The sequence below is a fragment of the Mesoplodon densirostris genome, chromosome 3 (assembly GCF_025265405.1).
Source record: "Mesoplodon densirostris isolate mMesDen1 chromosome 3, mMesDen1 primary haplotype, whole genome shotgun sequence".
Lineage (NCBI taxonomy): Eukaryota > Metazoa > Chordata > Mammalia > Artiodactyla > Ziphiidae > Mesoplodon > Mesoplodon densirostris.
Window position 1 is genome coordinate 162274465 of NC_082663.1, and position 25181 is coordinate 162299645.

At 47.4% G+C, this 25181-nt stretch overlaps 1 protein-coding gene across 1 annotated transcript in view; it reads left to right on the forward strand.

Moving 5' to 3' along the window:
- Positions 1–7029, forward strand: part of SH3PXD2B (SH3 and PX domains 2B) — a 111338-nt gene extending 104309 nt beyond the window's left edge. Inside the window, exon 13 of the mRNA XM_060094941.1 lies at positions 1814–7029. Coding sequence (XP_059950924.1) covers positions 1814–3346 — 1533 coding nt within the window. The 3' untranslated portion in view covers positions 3347–7029. The remainder of the gene's footprint in view (positions 1–1813) is intronic.
- Positions 7030–25181: the final 18152 nt, after the last annotated feature.

Consider the following 25181-nt stretch of genomic DNA (forward strand, 5'->3'; position numbering starts at 1 on the left):
GCATTAGCTTATGTGGTCATCATGGAAACCCTACAAGTAGGCTTTACTGTTCTTACCATCCTCTCTGTTCTGTGATGTGGCATCTCAGGCCTGTGGCTTACCCAGGGCTGTTGAGGCAGCCAGAACCAGAACCCAGGACTGCAGCCCCAGAGGCCAGCCTCTGCTCCTGCACTGGGTCTGTGGCTGCCTTTCTCTCTGATCTGGGTGGCAGAGTGCAACAGCAGAACCATACCCACAGCCCTCAGCCCCTAGCGCTTTCTCACCTCAGGCACGGCTCCCCCCCAAGCAGTGTCCACTTTCCACGGCAGGGCTGGGTAGTATAGGCTCAGGCTCTGGACCCCACCAGGCTGCCTTTGACTTCCGCCTCCACCACTGACTTTCTACGTAACCCTCTGCGAGTTCCTCAGCTCTCCTGAGGCTTGGTTCTGCATCTGTACAATGGGATGACAATCCCCATCTCATCAGGTGGTTGTAGTCATTAATCAGCTCTCCTGTGCATAGAGCCTGCTGTGGTATTGCTGTTTATTAGTTTGCTCAGGCTGCCTTCACAAAAGACTGGGTGGTTTAAACAGCAGAGGTGGATTTTCTCATGTTCTATAGGCTGGATGTCCAAGATCAAGGTGTCAGCAGGTTTGGCTTTTCCTGAGGCCTCTCTCCTTGGCTCACAGCTGGCCACCTTCCCTCTGTGTTCACACGTGGTCGTCCCTCATTCTGAATGTTCTGTGTGTCCTCATCTCCTCTTATAAGGACGACAGTCATATTGGACTAGGGCCCACCCTAATGACCCCATTTTAACCTAATCACCTCTTAAAAGGCTCTGTCTTTGAATGCAGTCACAATCTAAGGTACAGAAGTTAGGGCTTCAACATATAATCTGGGGGGGACTCAATTCAGCCCATAACATGCAGCGTGTGCACCTTTCACCCGTGTGAATTTAGCCACATGGTACTAAACAAAAAGGAGACAGGAAACGTAAGATATTAAATAACATGAGTGATTCCACCCACCATTCCAGTCAATGGGTGTGTATCCCAGAGGGAGAGGGAGATGAGATGAAAGTTTGTTGTACCTCCATCAGCATCAGTTCCCCTGTACCCAAACATGAGCTAGGTGTGATCTCCACATTTAAGGATGCACATGTTTCATACAGCATGGCATATAAACACCAGCCAACTGCTTTGTCTGGTGCTCAACCAGAGGAGCAGCGATCAAGGCTAGTTTGGGCTGTATCGGGGGTTTGCCTTGAACTTCTTCAGAATTTTAGCAGACACCGCTGGTGGCCTTGCCCTGTATCCCAACCCCGTGACTGCTTCCCACCTCCTATGCCCGCCTAAGGGCATCACCCAGAGAGGGGGAGGGTTCATGTCTTGGGGAGGGGGAGGGACTAGGGGTCAGGAGATAAGTGTCCCCACCCCCAATGTCTGATTCTGCACAGTCTCTCAGAGGATCCCTTTTAAATTAAGCCCCACTGGCCCAAGAGCTTTAACCTGCTCCTAACTGGCTCGCCCTTTCCTCGGTTCCTCACTTGGGCTTCCTGGAATCATCTCTCAAATTAACTACCTACACCCAAGTTCATATCTCAAGGACTGATTTTGAGGCAATCCAAAATTACACGAGCGCCTACCCCCACGTAAGATGTTTCTGATGCACAGCAGTCTCATAGATGGTCCCCCATAGATATTGTCGGGGAATCTGACGAATGTAAAATCCCTGATTCCAGCACCCCAGCTGCATGTGGGTGTTCCCAGCCCATCCTGGCCCACTGGCCCTGACACCATACCTACTCAGTGCTTTCCTCTGGCCTCCCTTCCAGGTGATCGAGAAGAACGTGAGTGGCTGGTGGTACATTCAGATTGAAGATAAGGAAGGCTGGGCCCCAGCGACTTTCATCGATAAGTATAAGAAAACCAGCAATGCCTCAAGACCCAACTTCCTGGCTCCCTTGCCCAATGAGGTGACGCAGCTCCGGTTGGGAGATGCAGCAGCAATGGAGAACTGCACGGGCGGTGAAGCCGTCGGCCCGGCCCGGCCCCTACCCGATGCACCACATGGGGCTGTGGACTCCGCCATGCCATGGTCCAAAGACTGGAAGGGTGGTAAGGAGGTCCCAAGGAAGGCGTCTTCAGACACGTCCTCGTGTGCAGGCTACGAGGAGATCTCGGACCCCGACCTGGAGGAGAAGCCCAGCCTCCCTCCCCGGAAAGAATCCATCATCAAGTCAGAAGGGGAGCTGCTCAGAGGTTCTTCCCCCAAGCCTCCTGGCATGATCTTGCCAATGATCCCAACCAAGTACACGCCTCCAGCCCGGGACAGCAGGAGACCAGAGCCCAAACCTGACAAAAGCAAGTTGTTCCAGCTGAAAAATGAGATGGGGCTGGAGTGTGGCCACAAAGTATTGGCCAAGGAAGTGAAGAAGCCCAACCTCCGGCCTGTCTCCAAATCCAAAGCTGACCCACCGGAGGAGAAGCCGGAAGCTGTTCCCCAGAATCCCTTCTTAAAGTCCAAACCTCAGGTTAGGCCCAAACCAGCTCCTTCCCCCAGGACAGAGCCACCTCAGGGCGAAGACCAAGTGGACATCTGTAACCTCAGGAGCAAGCTCAGGCCTGCCAAGTCCCAAGAGAAACCCTCGTTGGACGGAGAGAGCAGCCCCCAGGCTGGGGGAGGCCAGGATGTGGCCAGCAGCCGTGGCTTCCTCCCAGGGGAGGGGCCTGGCCGCACCCAGGACAGGACGAGCAAACAGGATGGGCTCAGCCCAAAGGAGATGTCCTGCAGAGCCCCTCCCAGGCCGGCCAAGACCGCAGAACCTGTGCCTAAGAATGTGCCGGTCCCTCTCCAAGAGGCTTCCCAGCAGAGACCTGTGGTCCCTCCTCGGAGACCACCACCTCCCAAGAAAACCTCCTCGTCGTCCAGGCCCCTTCCAGAGGTCAGAGGGCCCCTTCCAGAGGTCAGAGGGCCGCAGCGGGAGCCCACCGAAGGCAAGGCAGCTCCTGTCCCAGGCCGGGCCCTGCTTGTCCCCCCAAAAGCCAAACCTTTTCTCTCCAACTCCTCAGGGGGGCAGGATGACATGCGAGGCAAAGGTGGGCTGGGGCCACGGATGATGGGCAAGATGGGAGAAAACAAGGAGAAAGTGGCTGCAGCCCCCTTCCCCAGTGCAGACGGCCCCAAGGACTTGTATGTGGCCATGGCCAACTTTGAAGGAGACGAAGGTACCAGCGGCTTCCAGGAGGGGACGGTGTTCGAGGTCCGGGAAAAGAACAGCAGCGGCTGGTGGTTCTGCCAGGTGCAAAGCGGGGCCCCCTCCTGGGAAGGGTGGATTCCTTCCAACTATCTCAGAAAGAAGCCCTAGCCTGCTCCCTTCCTGCCTGGAAGTCCTGCACGACCCTGCCGGCTTTACCTACCTATTTAATATGCCTCTTAATTTATCATCCTCCACACAGCTTCAAAGGAAGGAAGACTGGAATACTGTGGTTTCTTCCCTTCTCTGGGTGGAGAGGGATCCCTCCCATCACAGCGTCCCCTGGAGGCTCAGAGGCCACACCCCTTTCTCTCTACTCAGCATCCCTGCCTTAAGGCCAGTGGCATTGCCACCCAGCTTCCCTGCCCACCCAACAGCTGGACCATGACTCTCTAAGGCCTCTAGGACCGGAATCCATCATCTGGAGAAACTACAGGAAGGGTCTCTTGTTGCTCGGATCAGGCAGAATATGGGAAGCCCCCCCAACCCCGACCCAGCACCCCACCCAGTTCATTCATGTCAAGCAACTTGATTCATTCAGTTTCCAAAATGCCTGGTCCCAGAAAGAGCTGCATCCTGTAGAAGTCAGCTCCGTTGCCAGTTCCAGGGAGGTGGTGTCTTCCCCGAGGCCTCAGGTCCATGGGCCTCTCAGGTTCAAGCAGATGCAGCTGCCCCAGGAGTGGGCCTGGAGGTCCTCCCAGCCACACTGCCTCCCTTCTGTGCTGGGACGCTGATCAGTTCTAAAGGAATGCTTCCAGCTCCAAGCATGCTCCACTTTTCCTGCTGCAGGCTGTGGTCCAACCCAGGACTTTTAAACAAGAATCCCCAGCCTGCTTTTGGGGGGGCCTTTCACTTCTGCCTACCTAGAGCAAGAATCTCAAGGTTTGTTTGAATAAGGGGACCGTTCACAAGCCACGCCCCTTGGGAGCTCCTCTTTGCTGAGTAGTTAGTAGGTGCCCAACTCTGTACTTGGCACTTTACATTCATGCTGAACCCTCACAGCAGCCCTCTCTGATGCTATTATACCTGTCTTATAGATGAGGAAACTCGGGTTCAATGGGCCCAAGGGCACACTAGCTGGGAAGAGGAGGAAAGAGGATTTGCATCCAGGCTGGCCTGACTTCCATGCCTGTGCCCTTCGCCCTGTAAGAGGCAAACCAGGCGGGGAGAGGGAGACGCCAGCTGGCTGCCCTGGGCTGTGCATGTGGGGGCCGGGTGGCTGCTCCCACACCCAACACTCCTCCAACCCATTGTAGCATCTACTGAAGGCTGCCCTGGACCCCATATGGTTGCTCCACACAGAGGCTGCCCAGGACCCCGGTGCTGCCACAGAGCCCTGTTTCCTGCTCCTATGCTAGTGCCCACCCCGGGGGATAGAACTTACGGAGCAAAGGGAGCCAAGGTGGTCTCACATGCCAGCCTTGAGGGACCCTGGTGGCGCAAGGGCCAGCAGCTGAGTCTCCAGCAAACTGGGCAGAGTAGGCAGTAGTCCCATAAGGAGACGGGGACCCGAGGGCCAGGCACAACCTCCTGTCTCTGCTGCTGCTTCCTGCTCCTCTCTGGCACTCGAAGAGTAGTTTTCTTTTTTTTTTTTTTTCCCATGCACTCTCCCTCTCTGTGGTCTCACTGGAAGGAAGCCAGGGCAGCCCTTGCACCCATTTTGACTGATGTGCTTCACTGAGTCACGTAGAGACACAGCTACACTGGCAGGACGAGAATCAGGACCCAGGGTTTCTGGCTTCCAGCCCAGAGCTCTTGCCTGGGGTCCAGGCTGCCTTGGGGGGCGAGAATGCAGCACCCCTCCTCATCCCACCCTACTCTGCAGGACAAGAGGAAGTGGCCCTCTGGCCCTGCCCCCAGAGATCTCTGATGCAGAGTAGTCATCTGCCATGCTTTTGGGACCACAAGGGCAGCTTTCCCAGGGATGCTCGCCATCCACCTGCAGTGCCAAAATGTATGTGCAAACAGCTCTCCCACTCTCCCCTACCCTCCCCACCCCTCCTCACTGCCACATGGGCTCTGGATGCTTCTCCCCTGATCCACAATCGCATCTTTATTCCTTCCTTCAGTAGGTCTGTAAATCCCACACCCCGAGAGTCTTGGGACAGGGCCCTGAGGTGCCCTGCCGCACCCACTTGCCCCCAGGCCTGTTCCCAGAACCTTGGGGGGAAGGTGGCAGCCAGGGGCAGAAGGGAGAATGGGAGAGGGCCATCCACCCTCCAAGGTCCCCTCACTCGGGAGGAGGCCCCACAGCACGTTTTCCTGAGTTTTTGACCCATTTTGGTTTAAACACCATTCGTGAAGCTGTTAACGCAGGATTTGACTACATTTCAAAAGACAAAACTCTAAATTTTTTTTTTCTGATTATCTCTCAGCTTTCATTGACCTTTTCTAGTATTTTGTGAGTGCCTACTATGTACTAGGCGCTGGGTGTAGACCAGGCTGCGGGCGGCTCCGTGCCTGGCTGTGAAGAACTTTGATTTTTGTGTGCAGATTCCACTGAAGGCGTTTGTCTTTGGCTTCATTTCCTCCTCCCAAGGGTCAGCTGGGTGGGAATGGACTAATTCCGCCTTTTTCTGGATAGAAAATTTTCCCTGCACATGAAAAAGTAATCAGCCTTTTTATTGTTATTATTCTGGCATGAACTGAAGGTACTAAAGCCACATTTCTCTCTGTTCACTGTTCTTTCCTCAGGACACATCTGTGGCCTGAGGACTCCTCTCTCCAGCTCCTCCTACCACGGTGAGGGCACTTCCCCAGGCAGCTGCAAGGGATGCTCTTGATGGCCAATGGCTCTCCCTAGCTGTCCTCATCTGGGGGCTTAGGTTGATACCATCCAGGACTGTAGCCACCATTGTGTGCGCATTTGATAGAGCAGATGCAAAATCCCCTGGAGTCACCACCGTGGTAAATGTCCAGGGCCATAGGAATAACTTTTGTGCCAGGCTCCGGGCAGGTTACCGGTGCCTACGCACACTCCCTCCTTTAATGTCATCCTCACTTCAACCCTGTGAGGTGCCTAGGGTCAGCCCCAATCTGTCATGAGAGCACTGAGGTTCAGAGGATGAAGTCAGCGTCATCCAAATATTGACCAAGCTGAGACTTGAATCCAGTTTTTTCTCCCCAGTGCTCATGACATTTCCTCTGCCATCAACAATGAAATGTTGATGGTGCTTCCAGGGAAACAGGTGACCCTCCCTCTTAATTTAGGTTTTTCCTCTCCTGACCCCACGATCACACATGTCAGTAGGTCACAGGCCAAATGCCAGCCCAGAAAGGCAGTCAAGGATGGGTTTTATTCCTTTCCTCACCCCTGCATACTTTCTTGGGATGGCTATTTTATCTTACACCCTAGGGCAAAACTACAGCTTGTAGTCATAACACCAAATCTTTGGAAAATCTGCATTATAGGACCACCACTTGATAAAATAGGCCTTTACTCAAGTTTTTTACTCAGAATTTCTTTGCCATTTGATGTGTTTATGTCCTTGCCCCGGGATGAGACTTGGGGAGCTGGGCCGCAGCTCAAACCATTTTTAATGCCCTGCCCTGCCGGGAAATTGCTAGAACCTCACCAGGCTTCCAGTATTCATGTTACACGTCCTCCACAAAGCCCCTCCACATGATTGATTTCTTAGACAAAGTTCTTGGCCTTAAAACATTTCTGGGCCCACGGGATTTCCTTACCAGGTAGAATGTAGGAAAAGAAACTTGCCATATTAAAGGACAGATGCCAAATCTCCCCAAGGTTGGAAGACCCTACTCTTAAGCTGAGGGATGGACAGTCTAGTATTTATTTAGTTTGTACCGAGTACACGGCCCTGAGTGGGATGAAGGAGAAATCGCTCCTGGCCTCAGGTAGCTGGCAACTCAGCATCATCAAGAACGAGAACATTCGTGGCTCGGCTTGGCTCCCATCCTTCCACTGTTTCTGAGTTTTTAGGTGTTGGGTCAGGTCTTGCCCTTCACTTTGGGCTGTGACCATGTATACGTAACAGCCTGAGTCACACGTGGCAGTCTAGTCCCCTCCTTGGTTGTCAGGCCCATTCTTCAGGGCTTTTGCTGCAAACAACCATACCAGACCATAGACCGAAGATTCCCTATTGTCAAACCGTGTGGCCTGAATGAGTAGGAAACTGGCTTGCATTGAGGTCTGAGGGTGCTGCAAGCCCTCCTTTAGCCTGGAGGAATTGCTCCTAACGTAGCTAAGCTTCTAACGTACCACCTGCTGAGGACCCTTCTCACAGACTTGACCGTCCAGCCCCATGGGGTAACGTCTGCTTTCTGGTGCTACCTTGTGGAGTTTTCAAGCCACCCATTGTGTTTCAACATTCCACCTTTCCCGGTTTTTATCGTCTACTCCCAAATAGGCCTTCTTGGCTCCAATCAGGAACAAGGGACTCAACTTCTGTTGTCCTTGAAGAGGCCAAACCCAGTGCCACAGCCAGTAGCCTTCACTTTCAGGTCTTTATAGAAGACCTGAACGTCTTCAGCCTATAAACGTACAAGAGGAGGTGCACCCACCAGGCTTATGATGGCAATAAGCAATCCTGACACAACTAAGGTGTCCATATTTTACCCCAGTGTACGCCCGTCTGTGACATTGTGCCCATGTAATTGTTAATAGCAGCACCCCTTTCACTCACGGGGTGATAAACTGGTCACCTTGGCTACAAGCCACATTCCCTGCTTCAGGGAGCCACCAAGTAGGCCATTTCTTGCATCCCTCCAGGAGCAGTGGCCTCTGACAGCATTGCCCCACCACCTTGCGTCTGCTCACAGGATGATGCTGGAGATCTCTGGACATCTCGGCACTCCTCATACCCTTGGCAAGCTGACACATTCTGGTGGTGTCTTGTTTCCTTTTAACACACACGAAAAATACATGAGGATGTATAATGTGAGGGGGGAGGGGTGATGAACAATGAATTAGCTGTAGCATGAATAGACTATACTTTACCATTAGATGTTTTCTTTTTTTTTTTAATAAAAAAAAAGTGCTTGACTGGTTTCAAGCTTCATTGTGAAGATGTGTCTATGTATTTTATTTGGTTGAAGAAAGGGTGAGTAACTTTGTGCCCTGGCATCTTGGCCTGGATTTGGGGATCAAAAAACAGAAGCCTGTGTGAGCTAGGTTTGGGTATTGCTCAGAAATAGGGATGACTCCTCTCCCTGGGCCCTAGTGTACTTTGATTCTTTTAACTACAATGTCCGGAAACCAAGAGAAAGCTTCCTTGTATTCACTGGGTATCTCCCACATCTCCACTCTGTGCCAAAAGGTGGAAAACTTTACATGTCCAGGGAGTTTGAACCTCTCGTTGGCATTGCCTGATGGGCAGGGAAGTAGGAGGGTGCAGCCACGTTTGGGCCACAGGGACTGCCCAAGCCGCCTGCTCCCAGGAGGTGGAGAGCATTGCCTGATGTTTTATTACTTTCCCAAAGGCAGCGCCAAGGCAAAACCAACCACCGCTGCGGAGCCTCCTTGGTCCCAGGTGAATCCAAAAGGACACCACCACCCCACCTTCCTAGGAAGAGAAGAATAGAACCAGCAGAGTCCTAGCACAGAAGTTCAAAGGGGAGGATTTAGATACAATATTCATCCCACCTTGGAGGAAACAGTTTAAAGCAATGATCTTTCTGGTGCACCTTACTTAGGAATAATCTTCCTTCATATATTAAGCTCTGTTCCCATAAGAAAGGAAAGTCATTATGTGGTTTAACGCCACCACCCGTACCCCACATACCCCGGGAGCATTTTGTCCCAAATCTCCTAAACCGGGAGTGCTTAGTCTCAAGAATACATCTGGTAATGACCATGGCATGGGCTTCCCGGGGCAGGCGTGCAGGGGCCCCTGAGCCTCGTGGGATGGGATGGGAACTGGGCCGCGGTCAGCAATCAACCTGACTTTGTGTCTCTGGGGTCTCTTGCCCACTAGCTTTCTTCAGTTCTGACTTGGAACCGGCACACTCAGCACTGCTATCCTGTTCCAGGAATGCCACACCAAGCACGTACCCCCTCACACACCTGCAAACTCCCTTCTCTAAGGGGTCATGGTGAATTTGGGGGTCCAAAACTCATATCAAGGGGCCACTCTTCTCCCAGTCCGGGGTGTTTAATGTCCACTCCTTCTCTAGTTCATGTCTATCTGATCCAGGTGTGCCTCCTCACCATCTGGCAACCCATGCCTCCCAATCATTTGTTCTCAAATTTCAGTGACCAGAAGATTCAGTCAGGGAGCTTGCCAAAGTGCACATTCCTGGGCTGCATCCCCCAAAAGTCAAAATCAGCAGGAATCTGCATCCTTAAAAAGTACATTGTGAGGAAATGGTCTGCATGCTCCACTCTGAAGACATGGCCAAACTCAGCTCCTTCCTTACCTGGCATAGTATGTGTTCAAAAATGGTGCTTCAGGGGCTTCCCTGGTGGCGCAGTGGTTGAGAGTCCGCCTGCCGATGCAGGGGACACGGGTTCGAGCCCTGGTCTGGGAAGATCCCACATGCTGTGGAGCGGCTGGGCCTGTGAGCCATGGCTGCTGAGCCTGTGCGTCTGGAGCCTGTGCTCCTTAACAAGAGAGGCCGCGACAGTGAGAGGCCCACGTACCGCAATGAAGAGTGGCCCCCGCTTGCCACAACTAGAGAAAGCCCTCGCACAGAAATGAAGACCCAACACAACCCAAAATAAATAAATAAATAAATAAATTTTTTTTAAAAAATGGTGCTTCATGCTATTATGATCAATGGCACCGTTATTTTTCTGGGCATTTGCTGTGTTCCAGGCCTGTGGGGCACTTTACCTACAATTTATTTCATCCTCAGAATGCTCCGTGAAGTAGATATCTGCATTTGACCTATAAAGTTGCTAAGTTTCAGAAAGGTGAAGACACTGGCCCAAGGTCTCGCATGGCTAGTGTGTGGCATGTCTGGTCCTAAAACTGGCCTTTTTAACCCATACTATGCCCCCTCCCAAATGCTAATCAAGGCACATATCTCATCCTGATGTAATTCTTTCCTGGATTCATCATATTCAAGAACTACTTTCTCTTTCCAAAACCTAATGCTGTAATTAAGGGGGAAAATTCTAATTTTTTTGAGTACATGCTATGGGCTGGTTACCTTATAGATATTATCTCTTTCATCTTCACTACAATTCTTCTAGGTAAGAATTGTTATACCCATTTTATGGATGAGGAAATTAATAGTCTGAGAGATTGTTTACACGTTGTCACAGCTAGTATGAAGATGACCTTGGACCTGTAACTCCTTAATAGACCATCACAGTTCCCAAATCTATAATCTTTCCATTCAGCGTTTTTCAGTGTTTTCCAGAACAAATGTCAACACATAACGTCTGAAATAAGTGTTCTGTGGGGGACTTCCCCGGTGGCACAATGGTTAATTGGTTAAGACACGGGTTCAAGCCCTGATCCAGAAAGATCCCACATGCCGTGGAGCAACTAAGCCCGTGCGCCACAACTACTGAGCCTGCGCTCTAGAATCTGTGAGCCACAATTACTGAAGTCTGCATGCCTAGAGCCCGTGCTCTGCAACAAGAGAAGCCACCGCAATGAGAGGCCTGCACACTGCAATGAAGAGCAGCACGGGCTCACCACAACTAGAGAAAGCCTGTGCGCAGCAACGAAGACCCAGCGCAGCCAAAAATAAATAAATAAATAATTTATTTTTTAAAAAAGAAAGTGTTATGTGGACACATTCGTTTGAGCAATGCTTGGTAAAATTAAGTTAAACAGTTTTTTGTTTTTTGGGGGTTTTTTGCAGAACTTCTTGAAGTTCCTTGCATAAAAACATTCAGTGTGATTATCTGAGAGGGGCGTTATCAATATCGGGTTCTTCAGCTGTACTTGACTGTGAAGCCATTCACAGAGCATCTAGCAAGGGCAGTATTTCATGTCATAAATTCTGGAAAATGTCGAATTTTACATTTCAACTTTACCTTGAGTTCTTTTTTATTTATTTATTTATTTATTTATTTATTTATTATTTTTGGCTGTGTTGGGTCTTTGTTGCTGCACGCAGGCTTTCTCTAGTTGCGGCGAGTGGGTGCTACTCTTCGTTGTGGTGCGCGGGCTTCTCATTGTGGTGGCTTCTCTTGTTGCGGAGCACAGACTCTAGAGCACGGGGGCTTCAGTAGATGTGGCGCGTGGACTCAGTAGTTGTGGCTTGCGGGCTCTAGAGCCCAGGCTCAGTAGTTGTGGCATACAGGCTTAGTTGCTCCGCGGCATGTGGGATCTTCCCGGACCAGGGCTCGAACCCGTGTCCCCTGCATTGGCAGGCGGATTCTTAACCACTGCGCCACCAGGGAAGCCCTACCTTGAGTTCTGAACCACAATCCTTAGCCGATTCCTCCTAATTCCAACTGTAACTCCACCTCTCACTGCAGCCCAGGCTTCAATGCTAACATTCACAGCATGGTGAGTACAAAATACTTCTTTGAATGGACACGTGAACTTCAAGGTTTCCTATTTGCCATTGGTCTAACTTGGAGCTCTCTGAGTGGATTTCCCCATAGTAAGATCGCCACTCAAGTAGGAAACTGTTCAGAAAATAGCTGCCAGGAATGGAATTTGTTTTCTGGCTCAAAAACAAGTTTTCCTTTAGAGACCTGTAAGTTAGTGGTGGTGTTCAGAACATTTAGATGCAAGTTAGTAAAGCCAAGGTTCATCTCCTCTTAAGACCCAGGAGGCCCAGATCCTACAATAAACTATGTTTTCCTATTCTTTTTCAACTACAGGGAACTTGGCCACATACCTGTACAGTATAGTGTAGAATAGTGGTCTTCAGATGGTTTTCATTGTGTACCTGATGGTTTATTGATAGAAAAATGCTTAGCATATATGCAGTAATAACTATATAAAATACATATATTACTAAATAGATACATCATGGACGATATTGTTAGGTGGAAAATTCTCACACCCAATGCATGGGGTTCCCTTCCACCTAAAGGAAGAGCTCCATTAGCCTAACGCTCCAGCCCTTCCTCCCTCTCCCTAGGGGAGAAGGGGGAATTATCTAGATGATTGATATTTAGGGGGGCAGGAGCCAGGCATGCATAGCTCAGCCCCTCCCTCTCTCTTCTATGGGGACAGATGTCCTCAGGAAGCACACCTTCCCCTCTGTCCCTGACAGTGGGAGGCTTAGTGGTAAAGAGGACCCCACAAAAGGCATCCTGTGCTTTTCAGGGGTGTCTGTGACTGGATCAAAGAACATGACTATTTCTGGAATTCAGCCTTAGGGAGCCCATAACTGCCGCACACCTCACCTAAGACAGATTCTTCCACGGCTCTCTCAAGAATAAAGGTGGCATTTCGTTCTCCAGTCCCCAGATCCCTCTGTCTCTCTCAGTTAGTTGGGAATTGAGGTGAGGTGAAAGGGGAGAAATTTATGAGGCTCCTAAAAAACTGTCTATTGGCTACTGATTTAGGCTAATTTTAGCTGATTTATTATTATTATAATTATTATATATTATAATAAAATATATATACAAAATTTAAAGTGAAGGATAAGCTAAAAATACATGTAATGAAAAGATCTAATTTTTCACTGAGCTCCAATGGCTTGTCTTATCTGCCCGCCCCCAGGATACACGGACCCTACTTTATAAACCACTGACAAAGGAACCATGACTGACTTTGGGGTTAGACCTGGGTTTGAGTTCTGACTCTGATACACACCTTACTTCTCTGATACTCAGTGTTCTCATCCATAAAATAAAATGGGGACCATAACACCTTTCTCACAGAGTTGTTGTGACGATTAATGGAAATAATACATGCCTAGCACATAGTAGGCACTTCTAACAGGACATCATAATTATTATTGCTTCTGTGAAGAGTCAAGAAGAATGAACAGTCTTCAAATATATTTTTCATGGCCTAGTACAGGAGTTGGCAAACTTTTTCTTAAAGAGTCAGATAGTAAATATTTGGGGCTCCGGGAGCCAAGAGGCAAAACTAGAATGTTATGCAAGAACTTACATAACTATTTAAAATGTAACCATTTGAACATGTAAAAACCATTCTCAGTTCTGTGAAAAAACAAGCAGTTTGATGGATTAGGCCCAAGGGCTATAGTTTGCTGACACCCTGGTCAGGTGTATATCCATCTCCTGTTTTATTACTTTTCTCTAAATGAAAGTTTCCCCAAAGTGTGTTTGTGGAACATCAGTCCCTCACATGATCCTGAAAAAGCATTGTGTGGTCAGATCCATTTGGCAACCACTTGCCTGAGTATTCTCCAAGCCTCCCCACTTGGAATCCGTGTCACATACTAGCACAGCTCTGAGAATCCTGCAGTAAAGAAGCTGTTTAACGTGTTTAATCCAATGTGCCAAAGTGTATTTCACAACAGAATTTTTTTTTCACGTAACATTTATGAACATCCCACAGAACATACTTTGGAAAATGCTACTGTAGATCCTAAAATTTAATGGCTATGCAGAATTTTATTATTACTGTATTAAATTGAGTTTGTGCTCCATCATGATGCATCCACCTGAGAAATGTGGCTTGGATGCTGTGTGTTAGTTACTATCTTCTGCAGAGTAAACAGGCCAACTTGGTCTTCAGTTTGCAAGAGCTGCAGGTTTGCTGATTTTTCTCCCTGTGTTTATCTTGGGACCAATACCATACTACCTTTATTACTATAGCTTTGTAATATAGTTTGAAATCAAGGCATGTGATGCCTCTAGCTTTGTTCTTCTTTCTCAAGATTGTTTTAGCTATTCAACATCTTTTGTGGTTCCATACAAATTTTAAGATTGTTTGCTCTCTTTTTGTGAAAAATACCATTGGAACTTTTCTAGGGATTGCATTGAATCTGTAGAGTGCTTTGGGTAGTATGGACATTTTAACAATATTAATTCTTCCAATCCATGAGCATGGAGTATCATTCCATTTATTTGTGTCTTCTTCAATTTCTTTTCTCAACATCTTATAGTCTTCAGTGTACAGGTCTTTCACCTCCTTGATTAAACTTATTCCTAAGGTATTTTATTCTCTTTGCTATAATTATAAATGAGATCATTTTTCTTAATTTCTCTTTCTGATTGTTGTTAGTGTAGAGAAATGCAACATATTTTTGTGTATTGATTTTGTATCCTGCAACTTTACTGCATTTGTTATTAGTTCTAACAGTTTTTGTTGGTGGTGGTGGTGGTGGGTTTTGGGGGGGCTTTTTTGTTTTGGTTTGGTTTTGGTGAAGTCTTTAGGATTTCCTATATATAGTATTATGTCATCTGCAAGTAGTGACAGTTTTATTTCTTCCTTTCTGATTTGGATGCCTTTTATTTCTCTTTCTTGCTTAAATTGCTCTGGCTAGGACTTCCAATACTATGTTGAATAAAAGTGGTGAGGGTGAACATGGAACATTTTTTTTTAATTTTTATTTTATTATTTGGCTGCGTCAGGTCTTAGTTGAGGCATGTAGGATCTTTCGTCGCGGCATGTGGGCTTCTCTCTAGTTGTGGCACGCGAGCTCCAGAGCGCACAGGCTTAGCAGTTGTGGTGCATGGGATTAGTTGCCTCACAGCATGTGGGATCTTATCCCCAACCAGGGATTGAACCTGTGTCCCCTGCATTATAAGGCAGATTCTTTACCACTGGACAACCAGGGAAGTCCCTGGAACACATTTTTGAGATAGAGTTCCTTATGTTTAAAAATGACTTTTCAAAGTTGAGTTTGTACCCACTCATTTTAAAGACAATAAAATTCTTATAGGCTCCCAGTGTTTAGACTTAAATGAGTTTAATTATAATGTTACCTAACATAAACCAGGCATAAACATGTTCTTTTTGTAGCGAGGATACAAATAAAATTGAACACTTTTCGAGGTTAGACACACAACTACAAAACCAACAGAATTTATCTTAACACCATTAACAGGAGAGCTGATGTTGCTTTTTTTGTTCATTTGTTTTAGTGGTAAATATATATATATATATATATATATATATATATATATATATATATATGAGCTAATCTGGCTTTGCTGAAACTATATCTCCACTAACAATGACAGGATAGAAACAACCACATTGGAGCAAGTTTTTTGGAGTCAATCTGTCTATGTAGTCTGTGTATTATGACAATTCATCTTTCTCTAATGGAAATACCGGGAAAACCTTTGTTAAAGCAGCACATCATGGTGCATTTAGCCCTCATTTGGTGTAAATACATCACTTATGTCTGCATACGTTTTTTTTTTGATTTTTTTAAAATGAAGTATAGTTGATTTACAAAGTTGTGCCAGTCCCTGCTGTACAGCAAAGTGACTCAGTTATACACATATATACATTCTTTTTTTTATATTGTTTTCCATTATGGTTTATCACAGGATACTGAATATAGTTCCCTGTGTTATACAGTAGGACCTTGTTGTTTACCCATTCTAAATGTAATAGTTAATACATCACTTACATATTATCTTAGTCTATTCAGTTTGCTATAACAAAGTACTATAGACTGACTGGCTTATAAACAACAGAAGTTTATTTCTCACAGTTCTGGAGGCTGGAAGTCTGAGACCAGAGTGATTGTCAGGTTCTCACGAGGGCCAGACTTCTGGGTTGTGGACTGCTGACTTCTCATTGTACGGTCACAGGGCAAAAAGAGAGCAAGCTAGCTTTCTGGCTTCTATTATAAGGATACTAATCTCATTCTGAGGGTCCCACCCTCATGACCTAATTACCTCCCAAAGGCCCCACCTCCGAACACCATCACATCAAGGATTAGATTTCAACACATGAATGGGGGGTGGGCCCAAACAGTCAGTCCATAACATGTATTAAATTAAACTTGGCTCTTTTCTCGTTAACCCATGAGACTGAAAGTACTAGCCTGGGACCACAATTCACTTGCTAACAGAATTATTGCTGAGGCCAACATTCAGATGATCTAGAATATGCCTATCCATTAAAAAAATATATTATCAAAATGGAAATGCAAAATTTAAACATTCTCATACAGAAGTTGTATACCCAAGTTAAGAAACACCATCTTCCTTTTTTTTTTTTTTTTTTTTGGTACATAGGCCTCTCACTGTTGTGGCCTCTCCCGTTGCGGAGCACAGGCTCCAGACGCGCAGGCCTATCGGCCATGGCTCACGGGCCCAGCCACTCCGCGGCACATGGGATCTTCCTGGACCGGGGCACGAACCCGTGTCCCCTGCATCTGCAGGCGGACTCTCAACCACTGCGCGCCACCAGGGAAGCCCCTGTCTTCCTTTTTAATCCTAACCCTCCCCTTAACTTTGCCAAGCCCTAGGGATGAGCAGACAAATGCTCTCCAATGGGAAACTCTTTTTACCACCAACCTCTCCACTTCCTGTAAGCACCCTGCATGCATGGAGGAGGGCTTACAGAAGCTCTGTGTATGTTCTGGAAGACCTTTGAAAGGTGCTGGGATCACCCGGCAACTCACTTTCACCCAGGCAGTCTCCCTGGGAGCACACAGCAGAAGTGTGTTAAGAGATACTCAAAGCTGCTTCTGGGACTTGATTTTTCCCCAAAAGTTGGTGATAGGAAAAAAAGTTGGGAGTAGAGATGTAAGCAATTTCACCAGGAAGTTATTTTATGCATTTTCATATGGAAGCAAACAGGGATATGTTACGCTATAGAATATAAAACTCGCCTGCATTTTTAAGATAAGACTGCAGACTTCAAAGAAATGGCTTCACTGGGCTGCTTCAGGCCAGGCCCCAGGCCCCAGGCCCCTTGAGAGAACTTGAATAAGCAAAGTTGAGGAAACTAAGCGATTAACCACTCCTGCCACTGGCAAGCGGGGCAAAGCCAATCAGGAGACTTCCTTTTTCCAGGTGCACCTCTGCTCATTGGGCTTATTATCAATCAAAACCAGATGTGCCATGGGGGATACGCTGTAGGAACTCTCAGAAATACGCTCCATGCTGGTGCTCTAAGTGTAGGCAGAACGGGTTTGTTTATAAAAGCAAATGCTTCCAAGAACCTCCTGCTTTTCAAGTCTTTTAGTTCTGGTCCTGTGATGGGTAGTGCCTCCATTAAGTTCTGCCTGTATTTAATTACCTTAAAAAAAATTCATAGTTTTTCAGCTAAGGGATGCAAATCTGGGGTCGGGGCGGAGGGTGGAAAGGGAACTCCTGGATTCCCAAAGGTGCCCCTCGACTATTCAGAATCAGGACCAGGGACTCATAGAAGACCAAGGTTTGGTGTTCAGGTGCTACCTCCTCGTCTCCTGCCCTCCCCTACCAATACACATACGCAGGCCCGATGAACAGGATAAGGGTTCCCACTTCTGTGCTTATCACTCATCACTGAAAGCTGGATATTCCAACATCAACTAACGTGTCCCTTCTACGTGAGCTGAAAGACGGCTGCCCAGGGCCATGCTAGCAAGTGGCCCGGTGGCAGGGAGAACAGAGAGTCAGCAGCCCCTTACCGACTGCTCTCTTTCAGCCTACGGGGCCCATGTGTCCCCTTCAGAGTCAAAGTGTGCCCCTCCACTCCAATAGTGGGTCAGTAACATTGGCCAAGAACATACCCTGGGCTATGTGGTTCCCTTGCCACTCACGTCCGTCAGGGATCCAGCGTGCCCTGGGTGAAGTTCCTTCCCAGACGTCCAGGTGGACTCCAGCAGATCCATGACAGACAGACTTCCAAGGGGGCAGAACTGCTTTGGCACGAGGTAGCTGAGTCCTGATCCTGTAGGGAGAGTCCTGAGACCTCCATCTTCATGCATGAGAGCACAGGGGCAACCAACCTAATCCTGGGCCTGCTCTGGGCCAGGTTCAGTCCTGGGAACTGAGGGCAGAGAAATAAATAAGAAAAATATAGTCTAGCTGGAAAGACTGCCCTACAGACAACTACACGTAGGAGAGTTATAAGAGAATACTGCACAAAATGTCTGAAGGACACAGAGTGGGAAGGGAAAGCTGCCTAGGGGTGATGATTATAAAAAGCTGTTCAGGGCTTCCCTGGTGGCGCAGTGGTTAAGAATCCACCTGCCAATGCAGAGGACATGGGTTCGAACCCTGGTCCGGGAAGATCCCACATGCCGCGGAGCGTAGAGCCCATGCTCCACAACAAGAGAAGCCACGGCGATGAGAAGCCCACGCACCGCAACGAAGAGTAGCCCCCGCTCACTGCAACTAGAGAAAGCCCGCGCTCAGCAACGAAGACCCAACTCAGCCAAAAATAAATATATAAATTTATAAAAAAATAAAAATAAAAAACTGTCCAAAAGGTCAAAAATAGGGACCCCAGTAGGTGAGGGCAGTGTTCCCTAAACTTGAGCTGAGTGACACCCTCACAAATGTTGCTATGTCCACATCCCACCTGTATCAGCATTTCCTTAATAATTTACTTTAACCCAAAAGTTAAATATGTTTCCTTAAAGGGAAGCTGTATCACGACAGTTGGAAAGCCTGTATGGTTTTCCATAAATAGAAGGTAACTCTAAAAGTAAACACAATGAAAGCAAAATAGTGTCACTGAGTTCCAGCTAGGTACAGTTAGTTACCAGTTAAATGTTCTGACACTGAGGTTCTCTCTCTCTCTCTCTCTCTCCTAAAAGGAGATTAGCACGTGTTAAGGAGGTGTTAAAGACGACACCAAAATGAGATTTTATACTTCATTAAAAGAACTATATGAAGAATTATATACAGAAGAATTATGTAGGTCAACCCTACTTCAATTAAAAAAATAAAAATAAAACAGAAGAATTACAAGAGTACTGGAAATGGTAATAATTGCACACCATAATTTGATGGCGTTTCACACATATGAGAATACCACCCCAAATGGCCTTTCCTACACTTTAAAAGATAGTGGATTAATCTGGATGCTTTTGTGAGGTCTAGGGGGCACAGGACAATTTAATTGCACATAGACTATATATGTTGAAAGAGGTGGACCTGTCAGAGTGGACATGGCACCCTGAAGCTGGCAGCCGGGGAGCAGTACGTACATTTTCATAATTGCAAAGAGAAATTTGACCAGGATCACCCCATTCTGACCACTCTTTTCTGGATCTAATAATGCTTGTTGAGGTCCATGGTAGAAATAATTTTGATTTTTTTTTTTTTTTTTTTTTGCGGTACGCGGGCCTCTCACTGTTGTGGCCTCTCCTGTTGCGGAGCACAGGCTCTGGACGCACAGGCTCAGCAGCCATGGCTCACAGGCCTAGCCGCTCTGCGGCATGTGGGATCTTCCCGGACCGGGGCACGAACCCGTGTCCCCTGCATCGGCAGGCAGACTCTCAACCACTGCGCCACCAGGGAAGCCCAATAATTTTGATTTTAATCGAAATTCTTTGAGCTTCTTTTCATAACACCACTGAATTATAATAAGATGTTAAAACCCCTTTGTGTGGAAGGAAACAAAAGGAAAATTTTGTTCTAAAGAATGTTGCTCTAACACTTACCACATTGTGTGGTAATCCTGTGTTTATATGTCTGTCTTCCCCCACCAGACTGGCATCCTCCGGGCAGGGACCTCCTGTTACTTTTCTCTGAGTATCTGGTAGAAGACTCAGACGTTATAGAGCTCAGTGTTTGCTGTGTGAATGGCCCAGCCGATTGGGTGGTGGAAGGGGAAGACAAAAAATCAAATACTCTCCTGTGCTTCTAACCTATGTTGTCTTAATGTGAAACAACTTAGTTGATGGTGACTACCATTATTATTATTGTTGTTGTTGATATAATCACATACACGAATTATCAAATATTTGTATAGCATGGACATTGTGAGTTTTAGCTGCCCATAATCTAGTTTCCTTTCTTCAGGTAGTATGACCCTCATTTTCCTCTGGGGAACACTCTTCCCCTACTCTCAATCCATGTGATTTGGAAGGGGCTTCACTCCTTGGTGCCAAGAATGGGCATGTGACTCAGACCTGGCCAATTAGTGCAGCCCAGTCTCCGGGCTACAGCTGGTTTAGTAATGGGCACATGACCTGAGCCAAGCTAATGAAACTTGATCTCAGGACCTTTGCCAGAGATATTGAGGAAGAGGAACTATTTTCTGCTGGGCTTGCTAAACTGGCAGAATTTAGCCTATAGAAGCTGGTGAGCATCCTTGTCATCTCCAGCACAGAGCTTGCCTGAGAATGAAGCCTAAAGCAAAGGAAAGCAGAGAGCCAAAAGATGTAGAGAAAAAGAGTCTGGGTGACACTGAAAATCTGGATCTAGTTGTGCCTAAAGGTGATCGATGATTGGTTTTTGGTTTTTTGATTTTTTGCTTAGGTCAGTTTGAGTTGAGTTTCCAGCAGCAGTCACAGAGAGTCCTAATATACATAGGGAGTCAGCAAATATGTGTATCTTCGATCATTTTTTTGGATCAGACTTATCTAGAGATGGAGTTTCACCAATTCAATTCAACAAACGGGCACTGAGGGCACCATGGAGAGTGTGAGGACAGCAGGGAAATAAACACGAATAACTGTCTCTGCCCTCAAGGTTCACATCTAGAAGGGAATACAGACCTCACTGCACTTTACAGTCATACCACAATACATCTGGTAATTGAGAGACTATGAGAGTAAAAGAAGAATAGAAGATAGACATCAATTCTGCCATAGGATTGTCTGGGGGAAAAGGGAGTGGGGGGTGTTTGACCATAAAATAATTTGCAGATGTTTAACAATGTTCTCTTGCCTGGATTCTGGAAGCCATTCACAGGATGCTTGTTTCAATTAGATTTTAATCACCCACAGCTCTTTCATTCCTTTAATGAGTGCCTGATGTTACCCTGTGAAGCGTGCTTTACCGCCGGCTCTTGATGTGTTCAGTCCTGCCTCGTGGACACCTTGGAGACTCCTTGCTGGAGCAGTCCAGACAGAAGGCCTATTGCTCACATACCTCTAGAGGGGCCATATAACTCAGTTACAGCTCTGTCCTCCTGTTTGTCAGCAGGTGTGTAATTTCAGCCAGGTGGGCTACGAGGTAAGGCTATCATGTTCACCACTGCTTGCTTTTGCAAGCAGCAAAAATGCCAAACTCTACCCATACGTAGCTCTGATACACAAAATGCCATATGTGTCTGCTACCTAAAGCCCTTCAGTTACTCCTCACCTGCCCAAGATAAAGTCTAAGCCTCTTTACCCTGACACACGAGGAAGATGTGTGCCAGGCATTGTTCTAGGTGCTTGAGAGACAAAGATAGATAAAACCTACTTCCTACCCTCAAGCAAGGGAATCCCAACTCAAGCAGACTTACAGGGAATACAGTGAAAATGGATTGTTTTATGGAACTGAAAATTCCAGGCAGTAGATTTAGGCACTGCCGGATCCAGCTCACATCGTGTTCAAGGCTTGGTTTTTTTCCCTGTTTCTCAGCTGTATTTTCCTCTGGCTTGCCTTGTCTCTTGGGTAGGCCCTCTCCTATTGGAAAGTGGCCCCAATTTTTTCCTTGACGGGGGTTCCATGTAGCTCCAAGTTTATGTCCTCCCAAATTCGTGTTCAGGAAAAAAAAAAAGATTCTTTCTTCTAAACCACTGTGGAAAAAAAAAGTCCTGAATCTGATTCTAATAGGTCCAAAATGGTTCACATGCCCATCCTAAACCCATCATGGTTTTAGAATGCACTGACTGGCTCAAGTCTAGGTCTTGGAACCACCCTGAAGTAGGAGATGGTGTGTGCTCCATCAGAACCATATGGACGGAGTCATGGGTGGGAGGAATTCGTTCTTCAAAGGGAATTCAGGGCACTGTTACTAAGGGAAGAATTAATGAATACTAGGCAAGCGCAAACTACACACACTCAAATCTAACCTTTATTCAGCTGTTGCAGTAAGTCCACTGTCTAGTCATAATACAGTTTTCTACATGGAGTCCAGAAAATTGCGTTAGAGAGCAAGATTTTATAGGATCTCTTCAACATTTTCCAAGGGACAGAATACTCTGATTTTAAGAATTGAATCCATTTATCCAGAGAAAAGTATATCTGCTTATTTTCAGACTGGAGGAAGAAAAGATAGAAAACAGATAACAGAAACATTCCTTAGGAAGATCCAGCGCCACCTGCTTGAATTATTTTCTTACCAAGCAACCTTCTGAACTTGGTCTCTTGAAAGGTCCCACCTGCGGCATTAGGAGGAAGACTGGCACATACGACCAGGACTGGAGAGTTATCTTCCCAGGCATAAATGAATAGTGTGGCATTCCATCATGTGTATCTATTCCTTGTCATTTCCCCGAGCTTTCACCCTCCATGAAAAAATAAAATCAGGGCTTCCCTGGTGGCGCAGTGGTTGAGAGTCCGCCTGCCAATTCAGGGGACGTGGGTTTGTGCCCCGGTCCGGGAAGATCCCACATGCCGCGGAGCGGCTGGGCCCGTGAGCCATGGCCGCTGAGCCTGCGCATCCGGAGCCTGTGCTCCGCAGCGGGAGAGGCCACAGCAGTGAGAGGCCTGCGTACCGCAAAAAAAAAAAAAAAAAAAAAAAGAGGAAAAAATAAAATCAGGTTCCTGATATTGGAAAACCTCAGCAAGTGGAGATGATGTCTCAATAAGGCAGGCTGGAAGAACTAGTCCATTGGCTACAACATTGCCCTTTTAAAGGAAAAAACAGAGGAAAAGGTAATATTTTCATCCCTACCACTTTCTCAAGAATTTTTTTTAGCTTTCAGCGTCTTCTGTGTCTCCATACAAGTTTCAGAATCATGTGTTCTAGTTCTGTGGAAAATGCCATTGGCATTTTGATAGGGATTGCATTGAATCTGTGGATTGTTTGGGTGATATGGTAATTTTTTTTTTTTTTTTTTTTTTGCGGTACGCAGGCCTCTCACTGTTGTGGCCTCTCCCGTTGCGGAGCACAGGCTCCGGACGCGCAGGCTCAGCGGCCATGGCTCACGGGCCCAGCCGCTCTGCGGCATGTGGGATCTTCCCGGGCTGGGGCACGAACCCGCGTCCCCTGCATCAGCAGGCAGACTCTCAACCACTGCGCCACCAGGGAAGCCCGATATAGTCATTTTAACAAATCAATTTGTCTAGTCCATGGGCACAGTATATCTTTCCATTTGTTTGTGTTGTCTTCAATTTCTTTCATCAATGTCTTAGTTTTCTGGGTACAGGTCTTTTACCTCCTTGGTTAGATATATTCCTAGGTATTTTATTATTATTATTATTTATTTTTTTTTTTTTTGCGGTACGCGGGCCTCTCACTGTTGTGGCCTCTCCCGTTGCGGAGCACAGGCTCTGGACGCGCAGGCTCAGCGGCCATGGCTCACGGGCCCAGCCGCTCTGCGGCATGTGGGATCTTCCCGGACCAGGGCACGAACCCGTGTCCCCTGCATCGGCAAGCGGACTCTCAACCACTGCGCCACCAGGGAAGCCCTATTTTATTCTTTTTGATGCAAATTATAAATGGGATTGTTTTCTTAATTTCTCTTTGGCTGCTGGGCCCTGCCTCAGGTGGAGCTGCTGATTGGGTGGGGCTGAGTTCCAGCAGGAGTGGCAGCTGGGCCTAGGGGTCCCAGTATTGGCACTGGCCTGCTGGTAGGCAGGGCTGGCTCCTGGTATCACTGGCTCTGGGGCCCAGTGGGTCCTGGGGCTGGTTCTGATCTGCTGGTGGCGGGGTCCAGGTCCTGGGCCTGCTGGTGGAGGCGGGGCTGGATTCCCACTGGCTGGCTGCTTGGCTTGGGTGGTCCTGGGACGGGTGCCAACCAGCTGGTGGGTGAGTAAGCTCCCGGTGCTAATAGGTTAGAAGGAGGACTCCAAAATGGCACTTGTCAAAGCCAGCATCCTTGTGGTATATGGAGCTCTGAAAAATGTCTGTCGCAGCATCTGTGTGCCCAGGGGGAGTTCCCAGTTGCCTCCTGCCTCTCTGGGAGGCTCTCTAAGATCAGCGAGTGGGGTCTGATGCAGGATCTTTTCAAATTACTGACTCTGCCCTGGGTCTCAGAGCATGTAAGGTTTTGTGTGCACCCGTTAGGAACAGAGTCTCTGTTGTCTACAGCCTCTCAGCTCTCCCAAAGTCAAGCCCCACTGGCTTTCTAAAGCAGGTGTTCTGGGGGCTTGTATTTTGGTGCAGGACTGCTGGACTGGGGTGCCCAATGTGGGGCTCAGTCCTCTCACTCCTTGGAGAGAACCTTTTTGATTGTGATTATCCTCCCCCTTGTTGGTCACCTCCCTGGGGGTGTGGGTCTTGACTGAACCATGTCTCCATCCCTCCTACCTGTCTTGCGGTTGTTTTTGATATCTTTTTAGTTGTGAGAAATCGTTTCTGCTAGTCTTTTTAAATTTATTTATTTTTATTTTATTTTTGGCTGCGTTGGGTGTTCGTTGCTGCGCGTGGGTTTTTCTCTGGTTGCGGAGAGTGGGACCACACCTCGTTGCGGTGCACGGGCTTCTCATTGCAGTGGCTTCTCTTGTTGTGGAGCACAGGCTCTAGAGCACAGGCTCAGTAGTTGTGGCACACGGGATTAGTTGCTCCGCGGCATGTGGGATCTTCCTAGACCAGGAATCGAACCCGTGTCCCCTGCATTGGCAGGTGGATTCTTAACCACTGCGCCACCAGGGAAGCCTGTTTTTGCTAGTCTTCAGTTTGATCTCATTGATAGTTTCTCTGTGAATAGTTGTAATTTTGGTGTGCCCATGGGAGGAGGTGAGCTCAAGGTCTTCCTACTCTGCCATCTTGGCCACTCACCCCCTTGTGTGTTAATATTATATGCTGTACCTTGCAGAATTCTTTTACTGTTTGAGTTAGTAGTGTCATTGATTTCCGAGAGTTTACCAGGTACACTCTCATGTCTTTGGCCAATAGAACATGTTATAATTAATATGTTTTTTCAATTCTTATGCCTACCTTGACTTTTCTTGTCTAACTGCATTAGCTTATACCTTCAACACAATGTTAAATATTAGTGGAGTTAGTGGGTATCCTTGCCTTATTCCTGATCCTTAGTGTTTTTCACTTAAGTAAGATACTGACTTTAGGACTAAGGTATATATATTTTATCA